Source organism: Kryptolebias marmoratus, linkage group LG3 (genome assembly GCF_001649575.2).
Source record: "Kryptolebias marmoratus isolate JLee-2015 linkage group LG3, ASM164957v2, whole genome shotgun sequence".
NCBI lineage: Eukaryota > Metazoa > Chordata > Actinopteri > Cyprinodontiformes > Rivulidae > Kryptolebias > Kryptolebias marmoratus.
Window position 1 is genome coordinate 4,007,401 of NC_051432.1, and position 10,267 is coordinate 4,017,667.

The window sequence follows — 10,267 nt, forward strand, 5'->3', positions numbered from 1 at the left end:
TGCCCTTCATGAAGCCATCTTCAACACTTGGAGCAACGTTCCCACTAGCCTCCTGGAAACACTGGCATCAAGCATTAAACGATTGTTTGAAGTCATCAACGAGAATGGTGAAGCTACTCGTTACTGAGTCCTTTTTTTTTGACACTTTGATTTCTGTTTTGGGGGGTTTTCGGGTTCTTTTGAGCTATGGTCTTAAACTTTTGATCAGCTGAAAAACTCATGTTTGAGTGTAAATGCAGTTTTCAATTAATTCCCTGCTCTAAAGTTTTTGTCTCTTACGCTGATTTCTTCTTTTAACATTGTGAAGCTCTACTTAGAACCTTCTTAAGATCCAATAGTGCAAAATGCAAATTCTTGCAATTTTTTGACTGGTCTTAAGATTTTGATCAGGAGTGTTTATATATATATTGTCTATGTACAACTACTTGACTTAAAAGTCAGAACTATATATGGGTTATGCTCATCAGTCAGCAATTATGCTGATATCAGGAGTTTGTCCTTGTGGTTCCACTAATGAGGCTTAAAGCTTTCCTTTGCACTACAAATAAAGAGGTCTTTCAAAAATATGCTTTACCGTGTTCAAGGTGAAGTTTTGCAAAACAGTTTTTTTACTCAGCAAAAGGTTTTAATCGGGGATGACTCCACTTTATGTTCTCACTGTCCACCACTGTTGCAGTGAAGTGAAGAACGAATGAATAAAAAAAGCAAAGCTGTTGATTTACTGGTCCATCTACATTCCAACCCTCATCTATGCTCATGAGGTTTGGATCATGACTATAAAACAAGATCCTCAATACAAGCAACTGAAATGCGCTTCCTACTAAATCAGCCTTAGAGGTAAGGTGAGGAGCTCCATAATCTGGGGGGAGCTCAGAGTACCTAGAGCTGCTGCTCTTTTGTAATAAAAGGAGTCAGTTGAGGCTGTTTGCACATCTGATTAAAATGCCTCCTGAGTGTCTACCTCTGGGTTATTTTAGGCATGTCCCACTGGGAGGAGAGAACCCAGACCCAAAACTCACAGGAGGGATATGTACCCTCTTTGGCCTATGCATTTCTTGGGAACCCTCCGGGAGGAGCTGGATAGTGTTGTTGGGGTGAGGGATATCTGGGTTTTCCTTCTGAATCTGTTGATGGATGGGTGGGCCACACAGCGGTGCAGTGGTGAGAGCTGTCACCTCACAGCAAGAAGGTTGTAGGTCTGCCTCCCAGCCTGGGGCCTTTCTGGGTGGAGTTTGCATGTTCTCCCTGTGCACACATGGGTTTTCTCCGGGTACTCCAGTTTCCTAACACAGACCTTCATGTTAGGTTAATTGGCATTTCTACATTGTCCCTGGGAGTGAGAGTGTCTTGTTTGCCTCTATGTGGCCCTGTGATGAACTTGTGACCTGTCAAACGATGACTGCTGGAGATACTCAACAGCTACCCTGCCATCCAGGCAGAAAAAAAGTGGACAAAGAAAACAGATAGATGGATGGAAACGTTAGTGCTTAATAATTTAATTAGTTTATATCTTTAAAGCCACTCAAACAAGTGTTGATAGTTATTAAGTTTTCTGTTGTAAGTTTTATGGTTTTTAGCATCATAAACTTATTTATGTATTTTGACTTGAGACACAACTATGCAAATTTAAAAAACAGTGTTTATCATGTAAATGCATTTACAGACATTTTAATATCCAAAGGTATTTTCTTAATATCTCTCAAAACTGGTATTTATCTGTCTAAATCTTAAGAATAAGAAAAGAGATAAAGCATAAATGTCTGAAATATAAATAATGGGACGCATTTAAGCAGGTGCACAATGTGTTAACCAGATAAACAAAATGCAGGAAGCTACAAAGTCACTCTTTCCTATTTTTTCATATTCCTATTAAATGTCACTTACTTTACAAAAGATAATTTGAAGTTTCTAACTGCTCTGCATGCCCCAAGTCTAAATCAATTTTTCCTCTCTTCCTTTTTGAAAGAGCAGTTCAGTAACTTACATCTGCTTTTTCCTGTCAGTCAAGAGTATAATTTGGCTCTGCACCATCAGCTTCTCAGGAAGTTCCCAGCAGAGGCGTTTAAAGTGCAGAAGCGCTGATGAGACTCCGTAGTTAAGATTGATCAGACTCTGAGTGTAATTGGATGCAGGTGTGCTCAAAGTGGCGTCTAATTTTTATGCATTTCTAGTGCTGTGTGTATGCACCAAACAGGTTGGCAGCGTCCCAAAATACAGTATAATATCAGACAGCAGCAGCAGCAGAAGAAGGCATGCTTTCGTTCTCGCAGTGAACTATTCATCCGCAGATGCTGTTAGTTAAAGGAGATTGATGGAAAGGTAACAATTAATTGCTTGCCTTTTTGTGGAAATGTTGTGGCAAGATTTAAATAATTATCTTCAGTGAAAGGAGCAGACAATTATTTTGTGGCTTTGTTTACTTGAAGTAAAAAAGAAAACTAAGGTAAAAGTCAGATTTAATCTGACAGCACTTAGTTTAGACTGATACCATCCTGCTTGTATTCTAAGATTAGTGTCCTGACTTCTACATATTTAAATGAGCACGTCAAACTGCAAGTGTATTTACATAAGTTTCGATTCTGAGAGACCTTAATAAGATTCAAAACAGTCACAGCAAGTTATCAGAGGCAACTAAAGAACAAAACTCACCACTTAAGTCACAGCCGCCTACATGTAATCTATACTTTATAGCATAAAGACACCGGGTCCCAGACATACAGCCAGAACACCTTCAATTTACCTTGGCTCATGATCATTACTGTTTCAGTCAGAGTGTAATCCATGTTTTAATCATATAATGCTTAAAAAAAACAAAACCTCAGATTAGTTATTTATATTGCTAAATGTGATGTCATTTCCATCTCTAAACTGTGTATAGTTTTGTCTAATTTCTCCTCATATTAGCCATTGTCTCCAGCAGAGAATTTTGAGAAAACTTAATAAGATTTTTAGATGTTCATTCAGGTGGAAATGGCGTTTTATGAGTAGGCAAAATGGTTTTTTAAAAATCTTTTGAGCCTTGTATCCACACCTAAACAGCCTTTTAGGAGCCCAAAACAGCATTTTTCAAAACTGGGTTCCAGCATTAAATACCACTGTTGTGTTCTTCTGTGGACAGCATAAACACAATCTTTTGAAAATGATGAGGTAGACCACCCTCTAACCAATCCTACGACTCCAGTAATGACAGAATACATGCTTGCATTTGTGCTGTATACATCAAGCATACTTTTTAAACAATGTGGGAAATGAGAATAGTTTTAAAGGCTGAAACTTGCTTATAAATAATTTACCTTGATTTCTTTGAACATTGTGAGAAAAACTCTTCCTTTGTTCTCTCCCTGGGTGATGCCTGAAATTTTCCACATGTTCCTGGATTGGAAGTGATATGACTCCTGGTCAATAGAAGCTAAATGTAATACAAAGTAGAAGTTCTACTTCACTGTCAGTACAAAAAAAAAAAAGTTGTTTTTTGCTTTTGTATTTAACATCCGAGTCTTTTTATTCTTTGTTTACAGTTTGGACTGTATGCTGCATGTCTTCTTTCCTGTTTTTGGTGCATTTTCATGACTTTGTAACAATGCCACCTACAGGCCTGGAGTGATAATGGCAGTGTTTTGGGTTGTATTTCTGTGTTTACATGTGGATGAAAACATTTCTGGAAATGGTGCTGTGTTGATGAGAAAAAAGGTTGTTTTGGAAATACAGTGTTAATGTTTTTAGCAGAACAGTTCAAAATCTCCCACATGTTTTTATTTCAGTAAAAATAGTTACATGAGTTCAAAATGATATTTAATGAAAATGAGCAACTGGTACAAAGAAATCTGGACAAACCAAATAAAATATTACCATTTGTTAAAACCTGTAACATTTACAGCCTATCCTGCCAGTGTTATTTTGTCTGGAGTTTTTTTTTTAATGAATCATCAGTCTGTTCTTGAGCCACCCTGTTAGATCAAAGTGGGGAGATAAAGTTGAAATTGTCCTGTTGGAATCCAGTTATGAAGGATTGTTTTGATTTGGACTTTTACAGTCTTCACTCCAGCTGTCTGAGGCTACACCAGCAGCTAAGTGAGTGAGAAGATGAGTGAATGTTGAAGCATCACTAAAATTGCCACCAGCTTTTCAGAAGGAGTGTCACACTGCAGGGATTTCATTGGCGATGCAAAGTGAAGTGGTTATCTTCACCTCTGGAAATTTACACACAGACCTGAAGCAGATGGTTCTGCTCTGACCCACTTTAAATCCTGTCAGTGGTCCAGTGAAATGGAGTTGGTGGTACAGTTGCTTTCCTGTGGGAGATTGGCCCTCGGCAGTCGTGCTACAGTACATCTGCACCCCTCTGATCCTCTGTCATGCTCGGTTTATGAAGGCTCGGCCTGCCTGGAGTGCTTTTAGCTTGGCTCTACAAGCTGTCACGACACATATGTGCTGTACTCCTTCACTGAAACAGTTTAAACTCCAGTTCTTGTTCTGCTTAGACAAACATAAAAGTTAGCTGCTCAGGTTAAATAGAGGGAGGTATTCTCTGATGTTTACAGTGAAGGAGAAAGCCTAGTTTCTTCTGTTAGAATTAGGCATGTTTAATCTCCTGTAGCAGGGCATGTTAAAGGAAAATAGGACATAAACAGGCCCAGCATCAAGAGCAGATAGCTTTCTGTAAGGTCTTTCAGTGTCATAAATGAAAGTGTGAGGTCTGAACATGGCCTGGGCTTCTTTAGCTCTCTCTCTATCTGTCTCTATTTTGAGGGCTTCAGGAGGGTTAAATGCTTGAAAACTAAGGGAAATGTGTCCCCCTCAATGCACAGTTACCTGATTCCTGCCTAAATGAAAACTCTTCTGCTATTTTTTTATGTGCATTGTTGAAATGCATCTCATTAATTATATTTCAAACATTTTATGTTTCATCTCTTTTCTACTTACTATGATTTTAACATTTAAATATCAGTTTTTATTGTCCAACTTAACAATAAGGGTACCCTTATCATTGATTAATAATTATTAATGTAGTTATGCTGTAAACCCTTAATAAACAATCAATAAACAGTTACAGTACATTAGGTGAAAAGGACTCGCTATATATTGAGCCAACATTTATCTTTACTTCCCATTCTCTGTTAAATGTATTTATCATAATTCAGATGTCAAACGTTTGTCATTAAGTTACCTACATTTAATCACTTTGAGCATTTGTTAATACCGAGATGCGTTTTTGGAATATAAGGCTGTTAAGCAAAAAATAAAAGTAAAAATGAGCAAGTACCAGAAAAATTTAACTTACCTGAATGAACAAAACGTACAGCAACTGATTTTGCCAAATAGTGAACCTATTTGAATGTATGAACGCTGTGGTAGTGTTCTGATTTTTATTTAGTTATTTGGTATTAGATTAATTTAAAATGTGCATATTTTAGGGACTCCTGTGTGAATTGTTTTTTAATATAAACTTCTAAGGTTCTATAAACCTAATACAAGTGCACACATGATAAGTAATGAGCTTTGGGTTTTAACTTGTAAAGATTCAATGCGGAGTAAACAAGACAGAAACACAGTTAATCGTAGTAATATTAATAATGTTGATCTCACATTTAGAGTATTAGAACTTGCTAACCTTTTCAAATTAACATGACATACAGTGCACAGTCGAGGAGAATGGGTATTTTACCCTATAGTAATGAAAACTAGACATGGTTAAAGCAAGGAGAAAGTCTGTAGATTCATTCTTAGGAAAACCCAAAGGTTTTAACTGCTTTCTAAGGCATCATTTAGACACTACTCGTGATGTTTTTAAAATGTTAAGATTTTCAGTTTTTTTCGTTAGTCTCTATCAACATTGAGATTTTGAAGAGAAAAATTTATATATTATCACCTGCCACTAAAGGCAGAATGACGGTAATGTTTTTGCTTTTATGTATGTGTTCATTTGTCTGTCTGTTAGCAAAAAATCTCATGAACTTGTGGACATATTTTAATGAAATTAAGAAAGTAATGACTGTATGTTAACTCCATTCAAGGTGGCCACAGCTAATCAAGCTTAGAAAACAGAAAAAATGGCTGTAACTCAGGCAATTTTAGTTACTGAGATTGTCATATGTCTGGTTTTTGGTTCTGTTATGATTTAGGTTTTTCTTGTATTTGCTTTATTGTCCTTTTGTTTGTATTATTTTGTCTTCTTTATACCTTGGTTCTGTTTTGTCACCATCCACCGGTCCTCTGCTCAGTAGTTTCTGGTTTCCTGTCACACCCATCTCCACCTGTGTGTAATTGTAATCACTCACCTGTGCCCACTTCTCCTGATTTCCCTGTGCTTTAAAATCTGGTCTTCTTCTCCACCTCCCTGCCGGTTCATTGTTGATGTTGGTTGTTTGTGTTAGTTTCAAGTCTCGTCTCTGGTCTCTCCTCGTTTTTGCCTTGCCTCCCCTTGTCTTTGTGTCCTGCTTGGATTTTAGTTATAGTTGTTTTGCTGCCACGCCAGCCCTTTGTTTTCTGTTTGTTATTTAAATAAATTTTGATTATTTGGAAGCGAGTCTGCGCCGTGGGTTCATCCTGCTCTCCACCCCTTATGACAGAGATAAGATTTTGTGTTTAAGTAACTAATGATTTTTCACAACACATGCTCTGAGTGCTTTGGATTGTGCAATATCTTTGCATAAGACTTTGTCATTATCCGTTAGAATCAACACTGTCTGTTAGCAAGACACCTCATGAATCACAGCACAGATTTAAATGAAACTCTCAGATGATAATCACTGGACGTACATCTACAACTCCATTAGAGTCAGCTCCATTCAAGATAGCCACCACAACTAATCGATCTTAGCAAACACATAAGTGATTACCTCCGCCAAGGAGGTTATGTTTTCAGTAATATTGGTTTATTTGTTTGTTAGTTTATCTGTTTGTAAGATTACTTAAAAAGTAATAAACAGATTTTGATGAAATCTTCATGAAATGTCAGGTTGTCATAAAAACCAAGTGATTCAATTTTGGTGGTGATCCGAATCCTACAATTTTTTAATGACCCTATGTCTTTGGTGCAGGTTTGCACTCTCCAAGTGCTTCTAGTTATAATTCAGCCTGTTTTACAGATATTGAGCTGAAGTTTGGTGCGGTAGGAGCTGAGATATTCTTAACACATACTCTGAGGTCAAACATAACATACAATAGCTCACATGAGAATGTGTGTAACATTATTGACAAAGTTAGACCATAACAGCTATCACTCTGTTCGTTCTCATCATATAAGGATTTTAGTTAGTGATATGCACTGATTCAACGAATGCTAGGCCTTTAATAATAATAAAAAAAGCTTTCTAAGTTAAGAATGGAGACAGGAGATACAAAGCTTCTGAGAAAAAAAATAATACAGCTGATGTTCTTTTGTGTAAGCCCACTATCATTTTGTGCCTAAGAAATCAATCAACAATGGAGACATTTTGACTGTTTTTTTTTCTGCATGTGTCATATATTATCCTGATCCTGTTGCCATTAAACTTTGATTCAATAGTGGCTGTTCTCACCAGCGGATATTTCAGTGTATTTGGACTGAGATTTTTTTTTATATAAAGAAAGAAAGAAATTGTCTATTCAAAAAAAAATCTGACATTAGCAAGCTTTAGAGGAAGTTGTAAAATTTAAAACAACTACTCCCTACTCTTGTGTCATGCACAAGCAGGAAAATTTTATGTCAAAAAGTGGCAATAATTAGAAACTTTTCCGGTTGTTTTTACCGAGACTTTGTTGCAAACCATCACAGATTATGATACTACTTGCAAGGCATAACAAGTTTCTTTAATTGTGAAAGGATTTTTTAATTTAAGTAACTAGTTTTGTTTTAAGGATTAAATACATAACAATTTGAACATTAATACTGCACTGCCATAAAGACTTGGAGTTCCTTTAACTTTTAGGTTATTGAGCAATTTGTTCTGAGTGACTGTAAAGATGGTGGTAAGATATTGATTTTAAAATAAGTAATTTATGATTCATTATTGAGAGGCTGAAATATTCACTCATCATTTGGGATGGGTGTCCTGCCTGTACTGTAAAAAAATTGTTACTTTTCAAATTGTTTGGTACTGTGAGACTTTTACAACACAGCCTAAGTCCCTGATGGACTCTGGCAAAATCCTCTTTAAGAAACAACTTCCTCTCTGAACTCCACAAACACCCTGGTATCTAAGCTGCTTTGACTTGGCACTTTTTGTGTTTCACTTTTATTCTGTTGTTGTAAATTCTTGTTTTTTTCTGGGTTTTTTTTTGTTGTTTGTTTTTTCGAACCTTGCATAAAACATATTTTCCTTTTTAGGTTCTTTGTCAACTTCCCATCTGCTAAGCAGTATTTCAGCCAGTTTCGGGAACTGGAAGATCCAGAGGAGATGGAGCAAAGCAGCCAGCTTCGACAGCATGCCTGCAGGGTTATGAATGCCCTCAACACTGTGGTGGAGAACCTCAACGACCCAGAGAAGGTGTCGTCAGTGCTGGCCCTGGTGGGAAAGGCCCATGCTCTCAAACATAAAGTGGAACCCATTTACTTTAAGGTAACATTGAGGAACAATTAACTGTATATTTGATCCTAATTTGATCTGAGGTTTCCTGTATTTTATACAACCACAGTGATGTAGTTTAGCAGACTACATCCTGTAGCTTTTTATTTTTTTATATAACCCCATTCTGAAAAGTAGATAGATTAAACTTTAATATAAAGGAAATGTTGCACTTTAATCTATTTAAATACTCAAGCTAAAAATGTCCAGTTGTTTTGTTGAACATGTCAAGCATGACCTGTTGGAAAATTAACTTTAAAATTGTATTTAGATTTTGGATCTAAAACACAAAGATATAGGCAAGATATGGCCGAAGGATCAATAGCGGCAGTCTGCATCTAACCTTGAATGTTTTCAAATAAAAGAGAGAAAAAAACATTAAAATAAATTTTAAAAATGTAATAAATCTTTATAGCGCTGATAGAGTTGAGAATAAATATCTTGAGTGTCTAAATCAAAAGATTGAACTAAAAAAGTCCAAGTTTTATTTGCAAGGTTATTAAGGTCACAGTGTTGGCATCACCAAAGCAAGCTTTAAAAAGTGTGTGTGTGTAGGAGGGTGGGGGGTGTAAATGTAACATCTTCTAATTGTTTTTATTTTGTGCATTCTAGTTTGGCATGCTGAAAAAAATGACATGGAACAATAAGATCCTTAATATAAAATAGAGCTTGGTTGTTGGAAGGTTTGTATAGAATTTTACATTTAAAATTTTACAGGGAGCAAACAGAGAAAAATTGGAGCAATATGTTCTCTCCTAAGTCTCATCAGACCTCTTGTGGTAGAATTTTGGATCAAATGAAGACATTTTAGAAAGTTTTTCATGCCACTGATGTAAAATAACAACAAGAAAACTGAGAAAGGCTGTTTTATAGTGGCCTTTTTATTTTACTTCACTTCTATACAACCAAATGTTGCATTTAAAAAATAGAACTTTTTTTATAGATTTCCTTTAGAAAACTTAATTTAGGGGATGAAACATGTCCTCATCTGCAGAGATTCATTGCATAAAACGATACTGATCTGTACTCTTAGCAAAATTGAAGTCCACAACTAATTTTCTTTGTCTTTTTAGCTGAGAGCAAGTTTTTTTAATGCTCCGCCAGTTTTATCTGGATCCTCAGTCATGACATTAAAAAGCCTTTAGCTGCTTGGTTAGATGTTATATTGATAAAATTTAAACATTTTGAAAATTTGGGAAGGACAGGGAACTTCACTCTTTTCCATGCAGAATGTTTTGCACCTGAGTTGACCAAACAGGTGAATTTGCAGCTATTCACAGAAAGAGTGACTGTAGGCAGCAGAGTTTTCAAAAGGTGGCACTGTGCTAGGTGTAAGCTGTACTTCATTGCAAAGCCTGTCCAATATGTGTTTATGTGACTCGTCTGTAAGAAGAATCTTACAACTACTAGAACCAGAGCTGTCACAGAGTGTTTTTGGGGTTCACCAAGAAGTCAGTCAGTAGTCTGGGGAAGGTCACAGGGAACAGGTGCAATCAAAGTTCAATGATCTCTAGAACCACAGACGGTACTGCAGCTATCTCTTTGTCGTTATTGTTTTTTGGTTGCTAAGCAACCATCCATCCATCCATCCATCCATTCTCTTCCGCTTATCCGGGGTCGGGTGGCGGGGGCAGCAGCCTAAGCAGGGAGACCCAGACTTCCCTCTCCCCAGCCACTTGGGCCAGCTCCTCCAGGGGAATCCCAAGGCGTTCCCAGGCCAG

At 36.8% G+C, this 10,267-nt stretch overlaps 1 protein-coding gene across 1 annotated transcript in view; it reads left to right on the plus strand.

The window, feature by feature from the left end:
• cygb2 (cytoglobin 2) overlaps positions 1-10,267 on the plus strand; it is a 41,851-nt gene that overhangs the window by 19,357 nt on the left and 12,227 nt on the right. The window contains exon 2 of the mRNA XM_017437897.3: positions 8,309-8,540. Within this exon, the coding sequence (XP_017293386.1) occupies positions 8,309-8,540 (232 nt within the window). The remainder of the gene's footprint in view (positions 1-8,308; positions 8,541-10,267) is intronic.